This window comes from Balaenoptera acutorostrata, chromosome X (genome assembly GCF_949987535.1).
Source record: "Balaenoptera acutorostrata chromosome X, mBalAcu1.1, whole genome shotgun sequence".
NCBI lineage: Eukaryota > Metazoa > Chordata > Mammalia > Artiodactyla > Balaenopteridae > Balaenoptera > Balaenoptera acutorostrata.
In genome coordinates, this window is record NC_080085.1 from 481,752 (window position 1) to 507,124 (window position 25,373).

General features: G+C 57.3%; 1 protein-coding gene across 2 annotated transcripts; it reads left to right on the forward strand.

Moving 5' to 3' along the window:
• The first annotated feature begins 14,417 nt into the window (after window positions 1-14,417).
• Window positions 14,418-24,153, forward strand: SHOX (SHOX homeobox). 2 transcript variants are annotated; one of them, XM_057538693.1, is made up of 5 exons: window positions 14,418-14,694; window positions 18,110-18,318; window positions 22,169-22,226; window positions 22,327-22,418; window positions 23,875-24,153. In XM_057538693.1, exons 1-5 carry the CDS (start codon window positions 14,418-14,420, stop codon window positions 24,151-24,153), a joined length of 915 nt encoding a protein of 304 aa, XP_057394676.1. The 2 variants fall into 2 exon arrangements, with proteins under 2 accessions (XP_057394676.1, XP_007173917.2); XM_007173855.2 differs by having other exon boundaries at window positions 22,327-22,415; window positions 23,908-24,153.
• The last annotated feature ends 1,220 nt before the right edge of the window (window positions 24,154-25,373 follow it).

Here is a 25,373-nt window from a genome sequence, read left to right on the forward strand (position 1 = left end):
TATATTATGCACTGTGTCTGTGGTTCTGTATGGGTCCTGGGACGGCTGAGGGTTGTGTGTGGCTTTGGGAAAACACCCTCAGAAGTTTCTTTCGGGCGACTCTTTTCCCAGTGGCCGCCCCCTTGTCAGGCATCCGAAAAGCCAGACGGCGTTGGTGACCTGGGTAGTCTGATTGATGTCCGAGGGCAGCCATCCACACCCCACACGGTCCAGGAGTCCCTTATCTCCAGAGTGGATGATGCCACGGAAGGGGAACATTTATGTCGTGAAGGCGTCACCGGTTTCTTCACCCTGAACTGTCACTTTGGATGTTGCCAAGGTGCCTGGGAATCAGGTCCGTCGGAAGCACGTCTGCCAAAGACTCATGAAATGAAGAGAGAAAATTAGAGCAATTATCCATCTTAACGAGACCCCATCACTTGTGTTGTCATTCAAGAAGTACAAAATATGCAGCCTGGATTTTCTGCCTGTGGCATTTTCTTAAACAGAATTTCACAGCCAAACAAAAATAGATCCCAATGAAAAGGATTGTTTGGGAAGTTTTCAGTGTGGGAGGCTTGAGAAAAGAGGTGGAGGGAGAGGATGGGCGTCGTTTCAACTGTCTCTGTGCTCCCCTTTCTTTCCCCAGCCCCATCAGAAGCAGTTTCTCTGTGGAGAGCCGTGCTTCTTGCAGATGGCCAGCTGGGGACTGGCCTGCGTGGTCTCAGCCATGCGTGTCTGCACAGCACCCAGGAGAATCCTGGGCTTGGGGGGTGCTTGGGGAAACACAGGGCTGTTTTCTGACAAGCAGAAGGTCGCACCTTCAACAGGCAGACACACAACTCAGTGCTCTTCCGTGGTGCCCGTTCTGATGTGGGCCTCCCAAAGCATTTTTCTTATTTCTGCACCCGCTCCCACCACTCCCCCCCCCGCCCCCGGCAGGTTGGCAGCAGGTCCGGCCCCGGAGCCATGGAGGAAGGAGAAGGCGGATCTGTGTTCCAAGCTGGTTCCGTCTCTCCTGGGTGTGTCTCTCTAACTCAACGTACTAAGCTAGCACGAGCTTCATGTTTCCCTTCTGTAAAGTGAGAAGAATGACACGTACCCTTTGAGGTTGTTCTGAGGAACTGAGCTAATGTATAAAAAGCTCCAAGGAGCGTGCCCGAGACGCAGGAAGTGCTCAAGAAAGTATTGATACTGTTACTTCTGGTTCTAATGGTCAGCCTGCCTTGTGCCTGGGGGCAGGCTGTGTGCAAGCATGACTCTGGATGGGGGCGGTGGGGGCAGATTAGCCCCTCCCAGGGGACATGTGGTGATGTCTGGAGATTTTGTTGGTTGTCCACACCCCACAGGGCCCAGGACGCCCCACATCAGAGGGTCATCCAGCCCCAGATGCCGGTAGTGCTGAGGTTGAGAAACCCTGACCCAGCATGAGAGACTCTGTCTAATTATCTAGCTAGCTCGCTAGCTGTCTGTCTATCATCTATCTATCTCTCTACCTATCATTTATCTATCCCTCTATCGCATTTATCTATCATCTACCTAAGCCAACTTGGGCTGCTATAACAAAACACCCCTGACGGCGCAGCTTAAACAACAGACACTTATGTCACAGTCCTGGAGGCTGGAAGTCTAAGATCACAGTGTGGGCAGATCAGCTCCTGACGGAGCTCTCTTCCTGGCTTATAGACGGCAGCCTTCTCACTGTGTCCTCACATGGTGGAGGCCCCCCACCCTCATGACCTCATCTAAACGTGATTATCTCCTAAAAGCCACACCTCCTAGTACTATGACCTTGGGGCTTAGGGCTACAACATGTGAATTTGAATTTGGAGGGGGACATAATTCAGTGCCTAGCTTGTTTTATCTATCTGTCTGTCTGTCTATCTGTCTATCTATCTAATCTTCACGGCTCCATCTGCCTGCTTACCCATCCATCAGTCTGTCCATTTATCATCTATCTATCTATTTGTCTATTTCTGGAAGGGGTCCAGAACCAGGGATGATTCTGCCCATGCTCGGGGACAATTGACAGTGTCTAGAGACATTATTGGTTGTCCCAATTAAAGAGAGGGAAGAGGTGCTCCAGACATCTGGGGGGTGGAGACCGGGGAAGCTGCAAACATCCCATGATGCACAGGACGCCCCCTTCCCTCCAGAGTCATGTGACCTTGAATGTCAGTAGCGCAGAGGTGGAGAAACTCCATTGAGCCTAGTGATGGCTTTCGTTGAAACACTGAAAGCTTAAGCAGGACCACTATCGTGTCGTGGTTCTTTGTCAGGAAAGGGCCTCCTGACCGAAGGCTGGTGCGGAAGAAAGAAGTCCAGGTGGAATTTCACTCAGCAACGCATGTGGCTGTTGGTAGTGCCGAGGGGGTGTGTCTTGTCCCTGTGGGATGGGGCTTGTCCCTTTCAGATCCTGAAAGGTTTCTCCTCAATTAAAAACAAAAGCCGTTGGAAGGAATTTGGAAATAGCTCAGGATAAGCACAGGAGGGTCTTCCAGAACACGGTGAAATTTGATTTGGGGGGATGGTTATATGAATGCAATAAATCGAAAGAGTTCACTGAAACTCAGGAGTTCTCAAACGCCACTGATTCAACAGGAAACCTAAAACCCTATCGTCCCTCAGCTTCTCCAGCCACTCTGCTGACCACAGACTACGACCTTCAGGGTGATTTGCTGGTGGATTTAAAACTAGGAGGCGGCTCAGTGCCCATCCTATGCCTCCCAAGCACCTGTTGCTGTAGCACGAGCCTCTTTTGACTTGACTACATCATTGGTCAGGGGGCAAACAGCAGGATCGTTGGGCAGACACAGTAGTCCAGAGCAACGGTGAGGATCCTTTGGTGAATACAGAGCTATGATTCACAGAGTGTAGTTTTGAGAGTCACTTAAAACTTTCCCGAGGAGGCACTGATTGCTGTTCCCTGCGTCTTGCCTTTGTCACGCAGACCCCCCAGCCCTGCAGCCATTTCCACCTACTGTAATCTCAAGTTCTGCTGAGTCCTAGAGTTTGCCACACACCACAAACACTGACCTTCACTTCCTTTGTCCATAGTTGGGGCTGTGTGCTCACCCCCAGCTTCTCTCAAGACATGGCCCTGCCAAGGTCACATGTGGCCTCGGGGCCAGCCTTCCCTTCTCCAAATAAGCAAAGAAAAATCATTCCTGTCTCTACTGTCTAAAATATAGGCAATGGGCACCACTTTTCTTCTTGCAGGATTTAGTATTTAATTTGCATGGAGAGAGAACGCTTTTGAGCTAAGGGACTTCTGCCTGCATCTGGGGCAGATGAGTTTGCAGCAGGTGTCAGAAGGGGATTTTCAGAATAGTCTGGGGGAATTCCCTGGCGGTCCAGTGGTTAGGACTCCACGCTTTCACTGCTGAGGGCTCAGGTTCAATCCCTGGTTGGGGAACAAAGATCCCACAAGCCACAAGGCCAAAATAAATAGATAAATAAATAGATAAATAAATAAAAATAGTCTTTTGGTGTTTGGGACACAGGAAAAGATAAATATGGAACTGGTAAAAGGTCTTCAAAGTGTTGGGTATGGGAGGGGAAAAAAGAGTTGGAAAAATGTGTGGCTAAAACCAGTTTCTCCCACATGCCTCTACAAACTTCTCTAAAGCTTGCAGAATAAATTCTGGGCATGTAAGAAGGATTGGATCCATTTTCCCACGTCTACTTAGATATTCATATATTTTCCCTCCTTTTTTTTTTTTTCTATTAACATGTGGATTACATTGGTTGACTTTCAAATATCAATCCAACCTTGCATTTCTGGGATAAACCACTTTTGGTCATGGTGTGTTATCCCTTTAGTGTATATACTTTTGAATTTGATTTGCTAATATTTTGTTAAGGATTTCTATGTGTTTATGGCTGATATTGGTCTGTAATTCTGTTTTCTTGTAACACCTTTGTCTGGTTTTGGATTCAGAGTGATTCAAGCCTCAAAGATGAGTTAGGAATTTTCCCGCCTGCATTATCACTGAAAGAGTTTGTGAAGGTGATTTTATTTTCCCACGTGTGGTAGAATTCACAAGTCAGTCTGGTCCTGGAGATTTCTTGGTGGCCGCACTATTAATTACAACCCTGATGTCTTTGTGATGGGTATACAGGACTATTCATGTTTTCTATTTTTTCTTGTGTTAGCTTTGGTAATTTACATCTTTCAAGGAATGTATTTCACGTTAGTGATTGAGTTCATTAGCTCAAACTTGTTGATAGTGTTCCCTTGTGATCCTTTTAACGTTGCTCTGGAACGTTGCTCCTTCCCGACACAGTTTCTTCCAGAACGTTCCTCTCTGTTTCTCTCCTACCTCAAAGGCTACCCCCTCTTGGTTTCCTTTGCTTTGCTACATCCTGACCCTCTTCCCAACCTGTGGTTAGAGAGACTCAGGGTCAGGTAATGGACCTCTCCTCTCCTCTACGCACATCTGTGCCTCAGGTGACTTCACCCAGTCCACTGGTTTCCTCCTCCACTTGCACCCAGTATCTCTAGCTGTGCTCTTCCCAAGCTCAGACTCACCAGGCCACCAGACTACTCAACATCTCAGAGGTCCAGTGGGCGTCACAAACTAAACAAGTCCACAACAGGCAACTCAGTTGAGTCCAAAACACTCGCCTTACAAGACCTTTGTCAGCCCGCCCCCTGGGACTCTCTCCCTTGACCATTCTGCTCATCTCTCCTGCTATTTCTCAACACGACAGATGTATGTCCTATCTTTGTCCTCGCGTTATCTGCTTGGAAAGCCCTCTTCCCACATGGTATCATCACCTGCTCCCTCTCACCTTCTACATTCTGCTCCAAAAGTCACCTTCCCCAACCCCCTTTCTAAACGTCTCCCCAAGCCTATCACTCTCTGATTCTCTGCACCTGAAATTACATCCAATTTCTAAATTCATGTATCTGTTTATTTTCTGTGTCCCCCAACAAACTGTGAGCTCCATGAGAATAGGGAAGGTTCCTAGTGGACCTCTGTGTCCCTGGCATCTGGCACATGTCCTGTGCTTGTATGAGTGTATGTGTGAGTTTCCTATTCCTGCTGTAACGGATAATCACAAACTCAATGCCTTGAAACAGCACTCATTTATTAACTGTCTTGGGTCTGAAGTCCAGGGACGATGTGGGTGGCTGAGCTGTGCCCTCTTCTCAGGGCATCCCAAGGCCAAAATCAAGGTGTCCACCAGGATGGGCGCTTATCAGGGGCTCTGGGGAAGTGTTTACTTCCAAGCTCGTTCAGGCTGTTGGCCATGTTTAGTTCCTTGGGGTTGTAGGACTGACGTCTCTTCCTGGCTGGTTATCGGCCAGGGCTGGTTTTGCTCATAGGGGCCACCCACATTCTTTGTCCCACTTTCCATGAGGCCCTTCCAGCAACATGCTTGGAACCTCTCTGTCTCCTTCTGCTTCATCTCTCTGACCCCAGCCGGAGCAATTTTCTGCTTTTTCTGATTAGACAGAGCCCGCCTGGATGGATACTCCAGGACCATCTCCCAATGCGGAGGCTGGTAACCTTAATCACACCTGCAAACTCTTTCTGCCACATAAGGAAACATAGTCACAGGTTCCAGAGGTGAGGGTGTGGATATCTTTGCGGGCCCTCAGCTCTGCCACCACTGTGCTCAAAAAGTACCAGTTGACAACTCAAAGAAACCATTAAAAAGCGTTGTTTCATTGAAGGCTTGGTCCAGTGGACAGCCCTGAGGCCACCTGAGGGTAGGGGCCAGTTGGAAGCTGCCTTCTCCCCTCTCCAGATGGGTTTCTTCCCCAGCCTGGGGGGGATCTGATGATTTCAACCCACATGAGCCCGGTTGGAGAGCAAGGTGTCTTATGGGTGCCAATTTGAACAGAGTAGCAATGAGCAGGTGGAAGAGGAAGTATTGTCGAAATAACGGATTCTCCATCCAGACCCCCATGTTGCCTGCTGCAAGAAGAGCTAGCCGTGAGTCCATGTGGGCATCCCTGGAACTCCCCCAGAGGGAGGGGACAGCCCTGGCCTCTGGACCCTCTCCTGTCTTTCACCAGCTGTTCTTCTAGCCTTGGGGGTGCTCTATCTCCCCCTCCTCTTCGGACCTGTGTGCACAAACGACGACCCCTCTCTGTCAGGAAGACAGAATCCAGGTGTTGATGCTGACAGGAGGAACCGCGGAGGATCCCATCCAGCCCGGTTGTGCCCTGACGCCACGGGGACCCACGGGTCTGCACACGTGCCCCAAACCACCCCCACTTCTGCTCTGCCCTGGGGAGTCCCTCTTCATTCCCAAACCTGAAAGCTGCCTTTCCGGTCCTCACACAGGGCCCAGACCTCTTGGGAAGTACAGAGCATTTCAGAATTGGGGCAGGTGGGGGGGCTTTTCCCGGCCCAGATTCCTCCAGCCCCTCTGAAATCTCCTTCTCTCCCACCGTCAGCGTGAGGGCTAAAGGGAGCACAGACCCGGGGGGCACAGGTCAGCTCCAGGGCCGTGTCAGTGGTGCAGGAGTCTGCCTTTGGAACCAGAGACCGGGCACAGAGGGGGATACAGGAATGAATACATGAATGAGTGAGTGAATGAACGAACCCAGGGCAGGCCCTTGCCTTCAAGAGAGGGAAAACCCAGCTCTCCACACACCACCCTATGCCTTCCTGGCTGGGAGGAGCCCGGTGGGGGGCCAGTTAGGGATACAGCAGCCCCTCCACCCAGCCTCCAGGCTCCCCAGCTGGTTGGCTGGTGCCCAGGCCTGCAACGCGGCTTTTTCCGCCCAAGGGGCCAGTCGGGTGTCTGTCCTGATCCCGGCCAGGATAGCGACCCCCGCCTTCCCGCCTCCGCCCCGTGGCCCCTCCCCGGCGGGCTCCGGCTGCCTTCCCCCCACCTCGGCCCCCCTCCCCCGTGCGCGCGGACAGCGCTGGAGGGGAGGAGTCGGGCGGGGGGGGGGGGCGGGTTGGTGCCGAGCGCCGAGGTGGGCTCCTGGCTGGGGTCCAGCGGGTCGAGCTCAGCCCTCTAGCCCCGAGCTTCGCCTCAGGCCAGGAGCCTGAGCTGCAGTGGAAAGGCCGGCAGCGCCACGGGTAGCCTCTCTCCCTGCTCGTCCCGGGGCCCCTTCCCCGCCTTCTGGCCCCGGCCTGCGCCTCTGCTCCCCAATTAGCCGAGCCGCGCCCGGACCCGCAAGCCCCCCAGATCTCTGACCCTCCCACTCCTGCCTTTGCCCCCTCCCTGCTCTCCCGCCGCCTTCCCCCGCGATGGCTGGCAGGTCCCCAGTCGGTGCAGGGCAAGGGCACGCCCCTGGCCTCCCAGAGGCAACCCTGGGAGGTCAGTGCAGACTCATTAGTGGGGTAGCATGAGGGGGGCCCTGGAGAGAAGCAGCACAAGTCCCCTCCTCAACAAGGCCCTGACGAGTGATAGGAGTCACCCGTCTGGGATGGGCGACGCTTGCGGGGGTGACCCACAACCTGGAGAGCCAGTCCAGCTGTCTGACATCGAACTGGGGGCGGAGCAAGCTGGGTGACCCCGGTTGGCTCCAATTCTGGGGTGTGAGGGAGGCTTGGGGACCCCAGGGGTGCGGGGCCTTGCATGATAAATACTGTTGAGCCCAAGCCGTCTTGGGGGGAACTCCAGCGCCCAGGTGCTCCCGGCCCTACGAGTTGTCTTTCCGGAATGGGCCGCTGGCACAGAACGCCGGCCTGCTTCCCCAGGGGATGTTTGGTTCCAAGGCAGCCTCAGGACGCAGAAGATGGGGAGGAGGGGGCGTGTCTTCTGCACAGATTGGCCACTTAATTAATGCCTGCCTGCTAGAGGGAGAAAGTTCCTTCCCTGCATTATTTTTCTAAAGACGTGGTATCTGGAAGTCGATGGCGCGTGGAGACCCCCGAGGCTGCCCGAGTTTCGGTCCCACCAGCGTAACCGTTAGCTTTCCTTGGGGGTGGGGGGAGATCGCAGTTTGTTGAACCCCTTGCAAACTCTGGGCAGGTGGTCGCGAGGCCCTGGAGCCCTGCGCGGCCTTTTCAGCCGGCCCTGACGGTACAGATTGTTGCGTCACGTTCCCGGGCGCCTGGGGACGCTGGCCGGAGCCTGAGCCGGGAAGGAAGGCAGCGCACGGGCACCGGTCCAGCACGGCCCGCGGGGACAGCGCCCTGTGCGCGCCGCTTGCGCCCCGGGGGGCTGGGACCCACGGTCCCAGCGACGCCCGGTGGGTGCAGGACGCTTTCTTCCAGCTTCCGGCCGGGGGGCCCAGGTCTTCCGAAGCAGAGTCTCGTCTCGCAGGCTGTGGGCGTGGGACGTGTTCCTTCCTTTTGTCTGCATTTTGAAAATGGAGAGAGAAAGCCCCAGGTTCTGAGCCAGTTTTGGAGCGAGCTGTTTCCAAAGCTCTCGGCGACCCGTGCGTAACGGGGAGAAGCCAATCCGGGGTGAGGGGGCGCTGGCAGGAAGGAGATAGAACTGGCTCTTTCCGTGTCCTTGTGCTGAGGCCCGGTGCCAGAACCGAGAACGAAACCCAAAATCCACCCCTGAGCTTGCTCGTCGGAACATTAATTACCGCAGAAACGGCTCCCTGCGAGCGCGTAATGTATTCATCGCGAAGGAGAGCCGCCCATTGTTTGTTTAGCGGTGGTCTCCACAAAACAGAACAAAACAAAAACGGCCCTCTTTAGAGGTCCTCTGTGGTAAACTGCTTTGCTCCCCGAAAAAATAATGTTTTTCTTCAATAAAACGTAAAGTAACGGCCCTGTGATTAAATCTGAAAGGAAAGAGTTTTAATGTCCACCATATGTTGCAAAGTACATGCAAGGAAAAGAGAGAGAAATTCCACAGAAAGCAAACAGCACTTCCTACTACGAAATGTATTGTTAAAATTGCATTTTTGCATTGAGGTTATTTTAGAACACCCTCCCGACCCGGGCCCCGAGCTGGGATTTGTAGCAAAAGTGAGGCTAAATGAAAAGAAACAAAAAACCAAAAACCGACATCTTGGGGGTGGGTCCTTGCAGCACAGAGGAGGCCCACCCTGCAAAGAGGAGACAGAACCTATCCCGCCCCAGCTCGCCCTTTATTAATCGTATAGATGTCGAATTTGTCGACAGGATCAATCCTATCCATTCAAGAGCTGGATTCACAGAGCCCCAGCGTGATGAAAGTCTAATAGCCTCACACTGGAAGCACTGATGTTTGCGTAAATCAATAAACGGCGTAGGAGGGAATACAAAAGCAGGTTTCTAAATTTCAAAGGGGGAGGGGGAGAAAGGAGCCCGTCCAAGAAAAGTGTTAAGACCTCTGTAAAATCCTGCCCCTCCGATCGATACTCATAAATACTTAATGTGTAGGGAGGGGTTGGTTGCCCTTACAAAGGCTCGCTCTTGCGCCAGAACCATCAACACTCCCTCCGTTATTATTATTAACAGACATAGTCTCTGGAATTAGGTGCTGGGAAAGTGGGCCAGATGGAAGGGGCATTCCTTGGAACTTCTTCCTCTGTTTCACGGGAAGCGAGGAGGACCCTGGGGGTGGGCAGTGGGGAAAACGGAGTGGGGCGGTGACCCCCAACCTCCCAGAAGGGCTGGACACGCCAGACGGCTGCAAAAGCTTCTCTGATCTTCAGAAGTTCAGGGCATGAGATTTGATTTAACGTAAATCGCCTTGGATCAGAGCAGCTTCGTTTTACTGGGCTAAATGTGAAAACTCAGAGCCCTACCTTTTAAGCATTAAATAAACCAAATATTAAACATTAGAATGTTCATTACCTCCTGTCCCTTGGCCTTGTAAATACCAGGAAAGGGAGGCCATTAGCAGCAGCTGTAGTTCATTAAAATTTACCTAATTCACATACATACATACAGATTATTTTATAAAATCGAACAACACCAGTGTCCATTTCCTCATGCTGTCTGAAGTTTGCCCCGGAGTCGGTCCCCCACTATGCTGCTTGGGACCGTAGTTGTGGGAGCGGGAGGCGGTCGGCTGTGTCCACAGCCTCTTTTTCTCTCAGGTTTCCTGAGGGCTCCGGGCTGGACGGCAGTGCCTGGACATCCAAGTTTAACTAGTGTGCCTTCCAGACGGAGGTCCCGGAGTGGATACCACTGCTGAGAAATCTCCTGGCTCTTGTCTGCAGGTGGGAAGGCACAGGAAGGGCAGAAAACCCCATCGCCACGCCCACCCCACCCCCCAGCTCCTAGCCCTGCCTGCTCTAATGGTCCCAAGCCAGCAGGACACACCACGGGTGGCCGGTTCTAGCCCTTTCTGCCACTGGGGACCAGCATGTCTGAGCTTTCAGGCTCAGCCTGGGACCAGACAGGAAGCTGTGAGCCTGCAGGGCTGGCCAGAGAGACTCTAGTTGGGGTAAACTCAGGCGAGTGAGGGGTGCAGAATGTCCAGCTCTGGACGCGGCCAGTCTGGCCTCGGCCTGGGTGAAGGTGGTCAGAGTTCAGGAAAGCAGATCTGGAACGAGAGGACCCACGTTCCCAGGAGCAGCTTGCCGAAGAGGAGGGCGCAGGGGCAGCTCTGGCCTCCTGGGGTGGACCACCCCCCTCCGCCGGCGGGCTGGCTGTGAACCATCCTCCTGGTGGGGTACTCACTCATTTCCCCCACGCCATCAAACGGGGATCTGGCTGGCAGCTGCCAGGTCCATGGGCACGCGGGCCAACCCAGACACCAGGGCACCTCCAATCTGCAGGAACCGCCAGTTGTGTTAGAAGAGCCTCCAGCCTCCTTCGCCTCGACAGAGACCCTTCCTTCCTCCCGAGCGCAGGGTGGCCTGGCATTTCTATTTCGTTTAATTGCATTTTGTCTACGTGTCTCTCCCCAGGTGGATCATAGACCTGATGGTGCGGGCGCGGGTAGGAGCGAGTCAGGCATGCAGGACTCAGGCGGCTCGTGTCCGCTCCGGTTTCTGGGCAGCGGGGTGCGAGGTGATGTCCAGCCGCCGCCGTGGATCAATGACCCAGGCGAGCTCCACGGTGTGTGCAGAGCTTCTGGTGAAATCCACGTTGGAACTTCCATGTTCTTCCAGAGACCAGATCCCCCTTTTTTGCTCCCCAGCCCAATCCAGGACTTCTTTTTGTTTTGTTTTGTTTTGTTTTGCTTTAAAGGAAGGAGCTATGCTTTTGTTTCTGTCCACAAACTTTCATGAAGCCGCTGCCTCTTTCAGAGTTGGCAGAATGCATTTGAGATGTTAAAGCATCTACGTTCTCCCAAGACAAGTTGAGATTTTAAAATGTTGTCCTCCTCATCTTGGGATGAGGGATCGTCTCTGGGGGAAGCAGCTACAGAAACTCAAAACAAGAGCCCCTTATGCCTGGGAGAGTCTGAGCTCTGCGTTCCCCTGCCCCTCGCCTGCCTTCACCCCAGCGGAAATGTAAATGTAACATTTCATAAACTGTACCCACCCTGTGGCCTTGGGCACCGGCTTGAATTAGCAAAAATATGTGGTTGAAAATGTCCTCGCCCAGGCTAAAATATGAAGAATAACGGCTGATGTTGGGCGTTGCTGCCTCTGGTTTAAAGGAGAGGAGGTTAAGGAGCCTTGTGGGCCCCTGGCCAGGGGGCCGGGAGTGGGGGGTGTTCAGGGGATAGCCGCTCCACCGTCCCCAAAAGTTAGAGAAAGAGGCCATCACTTTGCTCATCGAGAGAAAGTGTGATTTTGTGAAAAGGGGATTCCTTCCTAACCAACAACTCTTAGAAAAGGCACGGCCTCATTCTTCTTAGGATGAGTTGTTTCGAAACCATTCGTCTGCACTGGGAATCAAAGTTGGGGCTGCTGTGGATGGGGGTGGCTTTAATTCTCTCTCAGCCTTGAGGGTTTCAAACATCCAGAGTCCCCAGTTGGTGTCCCTTGGGGAGATCCCTGGAGGCCGCCAGACCCTGGTCCCAGCAATGTTCTCTCCTGGATAGGGTCCAAGGTCTGAGGTCCAAGGCGGGTAGCCCTGCTTGGGGGCCTGGGGCCTCTCACCCCTGTTCCCTGCGAAGGAACCTCAGGCCATGTAAGGGCCAGGCCCTATGTGACCCCCACCCAGGGAAGGCTGGGTCGCTGAGATTGTAGGGGAGGGCCAGGGAGGGGTGGGCAGGCTGCAGGTCGGGGGTTCACCACTAGGTCCCTGGGGACTTGGCCTCTTCACCTGAAGCTGGAGGAGTGGCAAGATGGCAGGAGGTGAGGAGAGGAAAAGTTACCCTAACTCTGCGGACCCCAGAAAGCTGCTCGGGCCCAGAGCCCTCTCCCCCCAGATGTGTTGCTAATGCCCCCTTCTCTCCCCCCTCCCCTCCTGTGGATCTACTGTTTCTTGCAAAGAAAACGTTCACTTCTGGGCACGGGGGCGAGGGGGGGGGTCCCTAGACTGGGTAGGGCTGGAAGATGCGTCCCAAGGAGTGAAAGATGGCGTGCGGGGCCCTGGCAAGAACTACGAGCTCCTGGGCTGGGCCGCCCCGCGCCCCGCGCCCCGCGCCCCGCGCGCCCTGCGCTACCCGGCTCCGGGAGCAGCCCTCGGCGTTTCCCCCGCAGACCCGCAAGGCGGCTGCATGCATAATGCATGAGGGGCTATTTGTAATTCTGTGTGATATCTGCGCGCCTTCGCTTTGATTAGAGGGCCGCGGTGACAAAGACCTGTTTGTCAAGTTGCGAGCGCTTCTTCGCCTTTCGCTTTTGAAGTCCGGGGGAGGCAGCGGCCCCCAAATCCCCCAGCTCCGTCCGCTGTATGCGGGGCAGAACAGCCGGGGCCGCGCGGAGAAGCACGGGCGCAGCGCTCCCGGAGGATGGATGGAGGGCGGCGAGGAGAGGAGAAAACACCGGGAGAGAGATGGAGGGAGCAAGGGAAGGAGAGAAGGAAGGAAGGAAGGAAGGAGAGGGAGGGAGGGAGAAAGGCCGGGGAGAAGGAAGAGCTGGTCTGTTTCCACTCCCGTCCCCCCTCTTTCCCCGCCTCTCTGGCTTCACATCCCCTCCCCCTGGATCAAGGCACCCCCGTGTGAACCCGACCCTGGCCCCGGGGATTCGGGAGAAATCGTTCACTTTCCTTCCCGCTGAAGGAAACTACTGTCCGGCTCCGGACGCTGGACCGAACACTGGGAACCGCCGAGCGCGGCCCCGATCCTGGGTTCTGAGTAACCGGCGCTTCGGAAGAGGAACTGACTTCAGAAAATGCAAAACCAACTCCTCCAAAACCCCTAACCCTCCCCTCCACCCCCGTACCCCTCGCCAGAAGCCTTGTCCCAACTCCAGCGGGGCGGGGGCAGCAGGTGGAAGGGGAGACAGACGAGGGGGAGATTGCAGAAAAAAAGAGGGGAGAACAGAAAAGTCACTTTATTTGCAGACGGCATTTTGCAGATAAGAGGACTTCTTCAGCTGCCAGGATTGCCGAATGAATTTCGTATTGCAGGTGAGAAAAAGTGGCTCCTTTTAGGCACATTATAAAGTTCCGAGGGAGTCAGGATCTGCTCAGGAGCACTGTGGCACAACCAAAAATACATATATCCCCCCCCCCCCCCCAGTAAATCTCCCAGACACCGGGCTGACAGCACGGCTCTAAGGAAGGCTGCGTCGGTCCGGCCGGGCGGGATCTGACGCGCGCCCCACGGACCGCTGTGTACGAACCAGTTCTCCCAGAGACCCTCCGGCTTCTCCGCGTCTGGACCAGCGCACTCCGGACGCTCGTGGCCCGCAGCGTCCGTGTCCCCGGCCCCTCCGAGGTCTGCGAGCGGCTTTGCAACAACGCCGCCGAGGCGCGGGCGCCCACGTTCGGCTAGACCTGGACCCTTCCTCTCACTTTCGGGGTCCTAGAGCTGCTCCCCCCCAGCACGCCGCGCGCACCCGCGCCTCCCGCTCGCTCCGCGGGCCTCGCCGGCGGGTCCAGCCCGCAGTCCCACCGCATCTCCAACTTGGGACTCATTCCCGTCTGTGATGGCGCGTCCCCGCCGCCCGGCTCCCCTCGCCGGAGTCCCCGCACGACCACGCCCGGACACGTCCTGCGACGACACCATTCGGGGCGCGAGGCTGCGCTCCTCCCGGGGCCGGCAGGCAAGGGCGTCGTCACGAGCCCTAAACTCCTCCTCGAGGCTCGTTTCCGCCAGCCGCGGAGAGAATGCGGATACCTGTTCGGGGAGCTGGCGCCTGCGCCCGCGCGCTCTCTCTCTCTCTGCCTTCAAAAACTTGATCTTTACCTCTCCACACCAAGGTGCACAGACGCCAAACAGTGATGAAATGCAAAGAAAGCCAATTGCCGGACTGGAAGTGGGGGAGAGATAGCGTCTCTGCGTGCGCCCGCCGCCGAGCCGGCAGCTGTAATTGCTGCAGACAGGGAGCGTTGGGGGTTGGGCGGAGGTAGCCGTGTATAAATAGTGAGATCTCAAATTGAAAGGCATAAATAACAGCAGGAGAGATCTACCCTCGCACGGACAGTCGTCTCCGCGCGGGAGGCGTGCGGACCACAGCCCGGCTCCCAGCCAGCCCCGCCGAGCCCCGCGGACCCCCGCAGCCCCCGGCCACCATGGAAGAGCTCACGGCTTTTGTATCCAAATCTTTTGACCAGAAGAGCAAAGAGAGCAGCGGCGGCGGCGGCGGCGGCGGAGGCAAGAAGGACTCGATCACTTACAGGGAAGTTTTGGAGAGCGGACTGGCGCGCTCCCGGGAGCTGGGGGTCTCGGAATCCAACCTCCAGGACATAACGGAGGGCAGCGGCCACTGTCCGGTGCATCTCTTTAAGGACCACGCGGACCACGACAAGGACAAACTGAAAGAGTTCGGTTCGGGGAGGGCTGCCGAAGGTAAGCTCTCCGGACGCCGGCCCCGGGCCCCTCCCGGGGACGGCGTCTCCTCGCCACCGAGCCTGGCCGCCTGCCCCTCGCTCCGCGCGCGCACAGGCCCCGGGGGCCGCCGTTCGCTCTCCGTTCGATCCCAAACGCTGAATGTGCAGGCACGGCTCGGACGCAAAGGCCCCGGCAATCTATCGCCAGCCTTTTTCGTAAGAAAGAAACCAAACGGGGGAGGGGAAGATTCGGCTGGAGAAGCGAGGAAGCAGGGAAGGAGAGAGGCAGAGGCGCCGAGGGTGGGCAGAGGCTGGGGCCGCGCGCTGCCGGAGCATCGCTTCCCTGGGCGTTGGCACTGGGTTCCGCAGCGGGAACTTTCTCGCGTTGCGGGGGAATCCGGGTGTATGGGCTTGTAAACCCAGGTCGGCTGGAGGGCTGCTGGCTGCTTGCCTGTCTGCCGGCCGGTCTGTCTTACGTCCGCCTCCACGCCCGCAGAGAGATCCACACACGTCTCTCCAAGTGCCCATCGCCTGCCGGCTTCCCGAGCTCGAAATGGGCCGCGTTGAGGGCTGCGCTGGCCGGCAGTCGGGGAGGCAACGCGCTCCGTCGCCTCTCCGCCCTCCTGCGCCTCTCCGCGTGGTTTTCTCTCAGGGAAAACTTTCCCCTTGAACCTTGGGGCTGGATCTTGGCTGACGCGGGCCTGTAGATTAAAACCAGCCGCGTGCCCGCAGGTGGTCAGGGTCTACAAGGGGCAGAAGGGCCCGGGGAGGCTCGTGGCCGCGCGCACACGGCCGCCCTACCCCAGGCTGTCAGGGCGCAGCTGGCCCTGCTGCAGGCCGGCTGCATCCTGGGCCTCCTTCCGGCTGCTTCCCCCCCCCCCCCGAAATCTGCACGGCGTTTTGCGCTGTTGTTGAACGCGGGGGGTGGGAAAAAACATGTTTACAAGGGTTCTCCCAGCTGGACAGCGGTGGTCCCAACCCGGGGGAATCTCTGTACAAACAGGGCAACCAGCAGCTATAAATCAGAGAAATAAAATTGGCTCGATTTCTCAGGGGGCAGCGTTTGGAAGTATATGGAGGTCTATTTCTCACTACAAAGCGGGGAAATACAGAAGCTTGCCACGTGGCTCCCGGGTCCTGTTTCATTCTCTGTCCGTGTTGAGACGGGTCACGACCAGAGAGTGGGGACCCCACGCCTCCTGCTCTTGTGGCCCTTGCACTTTGGTGGCAGAGTCCAGGTGTGCTGACCTTGAAGCCCAGTGGATGACCCAGACAGCTTTCGGAGACCTTGGCCTTGTGGAAGCAGGAAGCTGGCAGAGGCTTAGGAATAAGCCCCTGGCTTCTGAGAGCCCAGGCAGCCTGAACCTGGCCTGCCATATCTCCGGGCTCACCCCTTGGCGAGGCCTCACGCACCTGGCTTTATGATTCCTACAAAGAGAGTTTGCTCTGATAGAGACACGGCTGTCTGTGCACTTGTCAGGGCCGACATTTAATTTACAGCACCCGGCAGGCGGCTGACCTCCCGGGCTCCTGACGGCTTCCCCCATCCGCCTTAGAGGCTGAGTGTCCTCTTCTGTCTGTCTCCTCTCAGCCTGGACAGCCAAGGCAGGGGGACCCTGCAAAAAGGCCCGTGGAAGGAGAGCAGAGTACAATCGAGGCCTTTTTCGAAGGAGAGAGGAAAATAAGACAAGGCTAGAAGTACAGGCAGCAGGAAGGGGTGAGGAAAACCCCAGCTGCACCTTCTCCCTTTTGCCTGGGCGTGCAGACCCCTGGCAGGGCTGAGCCCCAGGCCGAATTTGCAGGACGGGAGCAAAACGGAGAAACCCAGAGGTCTTGGGCGCCGGAGCAGCGGATCCCGCTGAGCCGGGCACGCAGCCTGTGGATTCTGCACAGCCTGCCGTGGGTTCTGGAGGACTCTGAAGGCCAGCTCCTCATCTGGGGTTCAGACTTAAGAGACCTGAAGGAGGAAGCAGAGTTGGGGCCGCCTCCGGGAAAGGATTTCCCATTGGGGAGAAATATGGTGTTCTTGGAAATGCATCCCTTTCAGGAGGTGGGAGAGGCTTTAAGATCCGAGGTGGGATTGAGTGTCCAGTGGTCAGAAGCCTTGAGGAGAGGCTTTTAGGCAGACTCAGGACTTGGGCTCTGGTGTCCAGCTCAGAGACCCCGGTGGGGGTGGGGGGTGAGAACTGGGTGCCCGGATCTTTCCCTGGCCCCGCAGAGGATGTGGGTCTTCGCCCTTCGCAAGTTTCTGGGCTTACTGCTAAGAGGCTTCTCAGAACGGGTGGAACCCCAGACTCCTTGGCTAGAGCGTCCTGAAAGCCGTCCTCTTCTCCTTGACACAGAGGGGACATCTAACGAGGGCATGGGGGTCCTCTTTGCCTGCACCCAGCAGGCCCTATGATCGGAGAAAAAGCACAAGAAAACGCAAGGGGTGCTGAAATGCAGCTTCCACCAACTGTGCAACCGGGGGCCAACTTTTATTTTAAATCCCTGAGCTTGGTGAGGGGCTGCATTTCCTAGCGGTGGTAAGGAGAGGTGTCTGGGTTAGAATCTCCTAAATCCTGAGCTGTCTGCCTGATACCCTGCCCGCTCCCCCAGCAAATATAGCTGCTCTCATAATGTTTGGACCTAACAAAGTGTCACTCTTGGCGTCCTGATGGGGAGTGAGAATGTGTGTCCAAGAGACAGAGGGACAAAACCGGAAGTCAAGGGACCGTGCTTTACGGGTGCAACCCAAGCGCCTCGGGGTGCGGGCCTTAAGATACGGCTGCGCTTTCTTGGTCAGAAGGAGGTGAGCTCGGGCGAGCGCCCGCCTCCACGGCGTCCTGAGGGAGGCTCTGGCCCGGCTGGCGGCTGGCACGGCCCCGGTCCTGCTGCGCTGCAGGCGGGAGCGGCGGCTCTCGGGGGGCCTGGACCCCAGCCTGGCCCGGGCTCTCCCTGCGCTCTTTGCGGGCGCCCCGCCAGGGACCCGACACTTGGGCGATTCTGCCTAAGCTTCTTTGACTTAATAATATTTAACACTCCATTCCCCTTCAAAAAAAAAAAAAGAGAGAGAGAGAGAAGGTTAGGCTATGTCAATATGTCAACAGAGGCGAAGTGGATAATTGAGGAAACTATTCAGAGATTAGGCCAAGAAACACCGCGGCGCCGGGGCTCGAGTTATTACAAAAGAGCGCGTCTTGCCCTGCAGTTTATCGACTTGACGCCGCTTTGCGTCAGGGCGCGTTTGCCACCGAGGCCCCTCCACCGCGAGCACACACAGGCTTTCACCACGTCGCGGCCAAGCGTCCCCGCGCGGGGCCCTGTCCCTGGCGCGCAGGATGCGCGGGCCGGGCCGGGGGAGGCGGGGGCCGGCGGAGGGGCTCGTGGCAGCCGGGGACGCGGGGACGCCGGGGATGGGGGGGCTCAGCGCTGTGCCCTCGGCCCGCCCGCAGGCATTTACGATTGCAAGGAGAAGCGCGAGGACGTGAAGTCGGAGGACGAGGACGGACAGACGAAGCTGAAGCAGCGGCGCAGCCGCACCAACTTCACGCTGGAGCAGCTCAACGAGCTGGAGCGGCTCTTCGACGAGACTCACTACCCCGACGCCTTCATGCGGGAGGAGCTCAGCCAGCGCCTGGGGCTCTCGGAGGCGCGCGTGCAGGTGAGAGCGCGGGCCCGGAACGCGCCCCCTTCGGCCAGGCCGCCGGGCCCTTCCGGGAGCGCGGGGACCCTGGGTGGGTGGGGGGGTTGCTGGAGCCGGGCTTTCGGAGGCGCCCCGGGGCCTCGCGGGTCAGGGCTCCTGCGCCCGGCCTGGTTGGCTCGCCCTGCGCCTCGAGCTCATCGGGAATGTTGTTCTCTTCTTCCCACCGGTTCGCCTCTCCTCCCCCCCCAGTCCCCCCCCCAACCCCGCCGTCGCCAAAGTCTTACCCGCTCCTCTGCAGCCCCCTCCCCCCGCTGCAAGGAACAGAGATGGGAAGAGGAGGCGCGTGGGCGTCTTGAGGATTGCGACTCCGGCCCGCGCGGTGCCGGATTAGCCCGGGCGCGGGGCAGGGGGGCGCGGGGGCGGGGACCGGACGCATGCGGTCGTGCTGCCCCATCTGGCGAGCCGCCGTCGGCGGGGCCCGTGGGTGTTCGCCGCACGTGCGCGCGGGGGGGCGGGGGAGGCGCTCCTGGTTCGCTTTGCTCCGGCTTTGTAAACGTTTGCGTTAAATGCATTCATTTATTTACTGGGGGGTGGGGAGCGAAGATTCGCTTCCAGATCGCCGCCTCCGGGTACCGCAGACTCGCCCCCTCCCCGCCCCCCGTCCCCACCACCGGGAGGTCGGGCCTGCATGTTCTGCTGGGCTTTCCGTCGGTTTTGACGGTTCTGGGCAGGACAGCAGCGCCGGGGAGAGAAGGAAAAGGGGTCAGGGTCCCTGGGCTCTGGGGACCGGTTATTTACATAAATGGAATTAATACTGCCAATGGAGGGAGGGAACCATGTTAAAGCCGGGGCTTTGAAAGAACGGGTTTCTTATTGGTATAGGGTCAGCATTTCAAACACAACTTCACCCGGATTGTATTGAAGAAACGAAAACACAGAAAGCGTTTATAGAGAGTGTTTTACAAAAATCTTTAATTTGTACCAAAAAAAAGGGGGGGGGGGTGTTTGCACCCTCATGCCTTCCATCTTTCCCCGTCGGTGAGGTGAAAAGGGCTGCTTAAGGTGAAATGCAACAGTCCCCGAGTCTGTCCAGAATTCCGTGCGGCCGCAGGGGTTCCCAGGGCCATTCCGCATCGCTGGGACCACGGGCGGAGTAGCTCTGGGGACCTTCTCCCCAGACGAATCTGTCCGGGCGTCTGTGGCCTCGGCAGGGGTGGGGGAGGGCGGGGGAGACTGGCCACCTTTCTCTGGAAAGATGGATGGGCCTGCACCATATAAATTAATGAAAAGATTAAACTTTTGCTGAAGGGGACATCAACTTTTATGTCATTTCACAGCCTTTCTGCCTCAGATCTGTAATATCTCCCAGGCCTTGATGTACTGTTTCTATAAAAATAAATTACTTGTAATTTAATTCCACACTATTTCTTTCAGTAGTCTATTACTGAATAGCGCCTTAGCAGGAGAGACCGAGTTGGCAGAAAATTGGTTCTTGGTTGGCTGCAGATCTTGAGACAAGCCCTAAAATAAAGCGGGGAGGGTGGTACTAGAAAACGAAAGCCTATCGATCCAGAGGTGAATTAAACTTTAACGATTGTAAATAATAATAAAAATAAACATGGGAAGAGAAAAAAGAAATAATTTCCTATTGGCCACAGGGAGAAGAATCGTATAATAAAGAGAAGGCAGATAGTGCTCATAAAAACCAATTAGTTAAGACACGTACCCGGCTGTGCAGAAGTGGGGGGATGCTGGGAGACACCAAAAGGAAGAGATGAAAATGCACTATATTTTAATCCTGTCTGTGACCTGTTTGGTAATCCTTTTCGGTACAGCCTGTCCTGTGTTGTTAGAGGATAGAGTTTCAATTTAGAGTGGAAATTTGCTGTAAATAAATTGAGGATCCTTTGGAAGCTGGTCCTTATTAACCTTTTATTTTTAGTGTTGTACTGGAAGCTCATATCACCCAGCTGTCAGGGTTATAATCGAAAGTTATGAGACCATGGTGAGGAGCGGCGGTAATTTAATTACAACAAATATCTTTGGGTTTATGGTGCAGAGCTAAATTAAATGTCATTATTCACTGTCTGTAATGGAAATCAAAAGGAAATCAGATTACAGCATTTGTGAGAGAAATCAGTGACTGGTCCTTAATGAAGAAATAACTGTCTAAACCACTGTACTGTGCTTTACTTAGCATATTCAGGACTAATTGGAATTGATCGTGAATCACCCCAAGACTGATTTATGATCGCCAAACGCAGCAGCTAATTCATCACTTTTATTCTCCATAATCTTTTTTTTTTTTTTCTTTCCCCCGCTGAAGGGAAAGTGAGCTTGCTTTCTAGATTTAAATAGGATTCTGTTTTTGAAAAACACCCTTCCAGGGGGAGCAGAATTTGCACGTCTGGCTCTGCTCCCCTGAGAACGGGTACTGGACCCCAAGGAGAAAGAGGCACCCAGGAAGGGTCCGAAAGGGAAAGGAGTCCCGTCCCAGCTGGATGGGGTGGGGGGGGGGAGAGTCGCGGCGGGATGTGGGAGAAGGAAAGTGAGTGCAGGCTTTGGAAATGGAGTGAAGATTTGTGAAATCTCAGCATGCAAGGGACACTTTTTGTTTTGGAAATACTTTTCGGGGGAACAACACCAAAGTTTGCCAGGTTCCCTAGAGCCTGGCGGGGTGAGGTTTCCAACGTTGTGGGAAGCCAATTCCAACAGGCGGGCCCATGGCTCAGCCTTGGATAGAAAACTGCCCCTGAAGAGGCTGGGATGGAAAAGTTCAGCTTTTCCTAGGCTCCCGGGTGCTTGCAGCCTCTGCGGGAGCTGAGGTTTCCGGGCAGGGTGGGAGTAGGGAGTGGCCCCAGGCCCTGGGCTTGGAACAGCGCAGGGTCCCCGAGCTACCCAGGCATAGTGTAGCGTGGCCGAGGGGAAGGCTTTCTTTGTGCTAATTATCCTGCACGGTCAGTGACTGCCATCATGGCAGCAGGGTGAGTGAGTGTGAAGGGAATGTTTTGGAGAAAGCCAGGTAGGAAAAATCAAGTGCCTAAGGACACAGAGGGAGGGGACTCCAGATTCCATGAGCGACAGACCAAGGGCCAGGACCAGGGCTGTTTGGAGGAGCGGGGAGGATGAGAATGGGGAGCGCTGGAGGGGGCATTTCGGGGATGCCAGGCCTGCGAAGCTAGCCGGGCTGGGCAGGGTGCCAACACCTTTCCCTCCCTGCCTCATCTCTCGATAGGGCGCCGCAGGAATTAGATGTCCTTAGGGAGGCCAAGTGCCTGCAGTGCAGAGCCTGCGTTTTTGGGGTGCATCTGGTTTTTAGGGATCAAGGACGTTCATGACTCTGTAATATTAACTGGGATCCCCCAGGCTTCCAAGGGGGGCATGGAGGTCATGGAAGTTTCTGGACTCAGGGTGTCTGAGCATGATTGGGGAGGGGGCTGGATTTGGAAATGTGTATCCACCTGTGCGGCCCCCCCCCATTCCTGGTGGGTGTGTGGGGGGCTAAGGTGGAACGTCGGGGTGGAAGGTCAGGTTGGACCAGTGCGTGGCAGGGTGGAGGGGGGAATGTCCACACAGAACGATGGAAAGTTCTCCGCGCCATCCGACCCACTTCCTCACTGTCAATGTTTGGATGCTGACACTCTGCTCTTACTTAGGTGAGGACTGTTCCCACCTCCAGGTAGCCAGTTGCGCGGGGCTGGGGTGGGAGGGGGCGGGGATGAAGGCCGGAGGGGCGGCAGGCAGCCTTCTGGGGACGGAAACCCCAAGCGCCGTGCGTGCTGTCCGGCGTGTCAGGAAAGAAGGCCTCGCTGACGCTCGCCAAAGCCTGGCCGGCTCAGGGGGTGCACGTCTGTCTGTTCATTCCCAGGTTTGGTTCCAGAACCGGAGAGCCAAGTGCCGCAAGCAAGAGAACCAAATGCATAAAGGTGGGTGCGAGGGGCCGGGCGTGGAGGCAGGGGCGGTGGGGAGACCCGCCAGGCGCTGGGAGCAGCGCGCGGGGTTCACGCCTCCTGTGTTTCCTCGCAGGCGTTATCCTGGGTACCGCCAGTCACCTGGACGCCTGCAGGGTGGCACCTTACGTGAACATGGGCGCCCTGAGGATGCCTTTCCAACAGGTAGCTCGTTTTTTGTTTTTTGTTTTTCTTCCGAACAGAACGGAGAGGGGGCCGTCGCCGCCCCGGCTCCTCCCGCCCCCGCCGAAGAAAAGAGGCCGCTTTCACAAGGAGGACATTTATAAACCCATTGGCACGTATTAACACCACGCTGAGAATCTCCAAGGGTTACCTTTGGGAGGACTAGGAGAGAAACCCAAACACAGTTTTACAAGAAGTCGGAGGGGAAAAATCCCCACCCACCCGGGAACCACCCACTCGCTCGCCGCCTGTGGGAGGGCGGGGTTTGCTGCCACTTGGGCAGGAGGACCCGTGTCTACACCCAGCCCCCGGCTTCAGCTTGCCTAGGGCCTCGCTGGGGGAGTCAGTGCCCCTCCTGGACCTGGGCCTCGACGCCCCCTCCCCTCCCCCTCGCACCTCACAGTGGGGGCAACCCGCCCAGCTCCTCGCAGAGCAGGGAGGGTCCAGGGCGCTGGGTGCGCTGCGCGGAGGAGCGGGCGGCCAGGGGGTCGGAAGACCGCCTCGGAGATCAGGTGCCCCAGAGTCCTCGCCCCTGCTCTGGACCAGCGTCGGGTGGGTGGAGGGAGCTGCGTGGCAGGAGGCGCCCGGCCCGCGGGGCTAGAGCGCAACGCCCACTCGCCTGCAGAGCTGGGCTGGGGACCCCAGCGTGGGGGGTAGGAGTGCCCGCGCTGGTGGGTTGGCTGTGCCCTGGTCAGAGCGAAGGCGTGGCCTCCACATGCAGCACTTTTGCTCCTACGGGCAGGCCTGGGTTTGTAGCTGGACCCGGGTTTGCTGAGGGGCACGAGGTCCGGTGGGCCTGGCCCGGCCCGGAGGGTCAGCTACGTGTGACACCATGGACATGGGGTGAGGGTGGGCTGTTGGCCGCGCGCCCTCAAAGTCACGGCGCCCAAGGCTGGGAGGGCGTCCAGGGCTGCCGTGCGCGGGGCAGAGGTCCGCGCCCTGTTCGCTTGGACCCGCACCTCCGCGGCTGGGCCCATCGTCCACCCCTCAGCACCCCTTCCCCGGGGCAGGCTGGCCCCTCTGCATCACAGACACAGCTGCCCCGACGACGTGGGGTCAGCCATTAGGTCCTGCTGAAAGTAGGCGGTCGGAGCCTGCAGATTTGGCTGGACTCCGGGTCCCTGGGAAGGGGGGTGGTGGGGGAAGCCTGAGCCGAAGGCCGGACCCTGAGTCGGGGATGCGTCGAAGAATCAGCCGGGGGTCTGGAGAGGGGGAGGTACCAGCTGTAGACGCTCGGATGCTGCAGCATCGGGGATCTGTGCCGACTCCCCGGCTCTGGTTCTGTCCAAAGCGGCCAGTGACCCGGTCGTGGCACCGGGTGTCCCGAGGACAGTGGGTGGTGGTCCCTGGGGCGGGGGAAGGGGCGATGGCTCCCCGGGAGAGGAGACGTCCTCGGGGCCGGGGGGGGTGTGTCCTCGGGGCGGGAAAGCCCCCCTAGAAGTCGCGTCCTCACCGGGCGGTTCTGCCTTCGCAGGTCCAGGCACAGCTGCAGCTGGAAGGCGTGGCGCATGCCCACCCGCACCTGCACCCGCACCTGGCGGCGCACGCGCCCTACCTGATGTTCCCGCCGCCGCCCTTCGGGCTGCCCATCGCATCCCTGGCCGAGTCGGCCTCGGCCGCCGCCGTCGTGGCCGCCGCCGCCAAGAGCAGCAGCAAAAACTCCAGCATCGCCGACCTGCGGCTGAAGGCGCGCAAGCACGCCGAGGCCTTGGGGCTCTGACCCACCGCCCGGCCCCCCCGCGCCTGCCCCGGTCCCGCCACCCCGTCCGCGCCGCGTCCTGCACTCGACCCCTCCGCGCCCCCCGACGGCCGCGCGGACGCCCCGGAGCGAGGGCGCAGCGCCTTCCCCGCCTGCGGCAACCCCGGGGCCCCCTGGCAGGCCTCGGGAGGGGGCGTCCCAGGACGGCAAGACCCCGCCAAAGCCTCGCAGAGACTGTGCGGAAGAGAGGGGAGGTGACCGTCAGACCACCCAAGTCAGCCCTCGACCACGCCGGCTGTGCGTCCTGGGACCCCGGGGCCACGTGGAGCCCCGCGGCGCTGCGTCCTTCTCCGCTGCCGGCGTTCCCGCCCTGTGCATGCGGCCTCCTACACGCCTTTCCAAGATCTTAAGAGTCTGTCACACAGAAGGATCTGGGGCTGGTCTCCGCTGAAGATGCCAGTGCTTGGATGCCGACAGTTGTATTCACTGCCGTGAACTTAATCTCATCCGAGGAGCTGCAGGACCCGCGTGGATTTCAATACGGACTTCTGCATCCGAGCCAGGGGCCCCGTGCTCTGCTTGCGCGCCCGCCCCCCTCCCCTTCGCCTGAAAGGTAGCAATAACGAAACGCAATTGAAGACCTCGCCGAGGTGGTGGTGGTCGTGGGGACCTCAGTGTTTCACGGTGTGACCTTGCTGACTCACCATCTTCACGCACACGTTTGGCCCCAGAGCACCAGATTCAGGATTCCTCGTGCCATAGGACAGGCAACTTTATAACTTTTCCCGTCTTTGATTCCCGAATTGACGTTTTTGGCTGTTTCCCAGAATTCAGATGCAAAGGACTTGCACTGGGGACACAGGGGCACGTGGTTTGAAGGTATAATACTGATGCAGCATCCACGCTAGTGACATGCAATTAAGTGCAGTAAAGTGCAATATTGTAAATATTATAGATTTTAAAAAAACAAATTAGCTGTGCACTCTTGACCCGTCAGCTTCGGACTTCGAAGGGCATTACCTCCCCCTGCATGCTGCGGGGCCAGTGCCAAAATGACCGGGGTGGGGAGTGCTTTGGATTCACGGAAGTGAAGTGTGTGGCTTGGGACGGAGCAGGATGGGGGCAGGGGTGCCAGGCTGGGAGGGCAGGGGCTGAGTTGTTTCCGGGAAAAGAAGAGCCTGGGGTGCCCCTTCCAGGCAGTGAGTTTTAAGATACTGTTTTCTGAGGGTAGCCAGTTCTAG

Coding starts and splice junctions, on each gene's coding strand:
- SHOX (XM_057538693.1), top strand. CDS start 14,418: ATGGAAGAGCTCACGGCTTTTGTATCCAAATCTTTTGACCAGAAGAGC. Junction 14,695..18,109: donor TTCGGGGAGGGCTGCCGAAG/GTAAGCTCTCCG, acceptor GCCCGCCCGCAG/GCATTTACGATTGCAAGGAG. Junction 22,419..23,874: donor GGATGCCTTTCCAACAGGTA/GCTCGTTTTTTG, acceptor CCCCCCTAGAAG/TCGCGTCCTCACCGGGCGGT.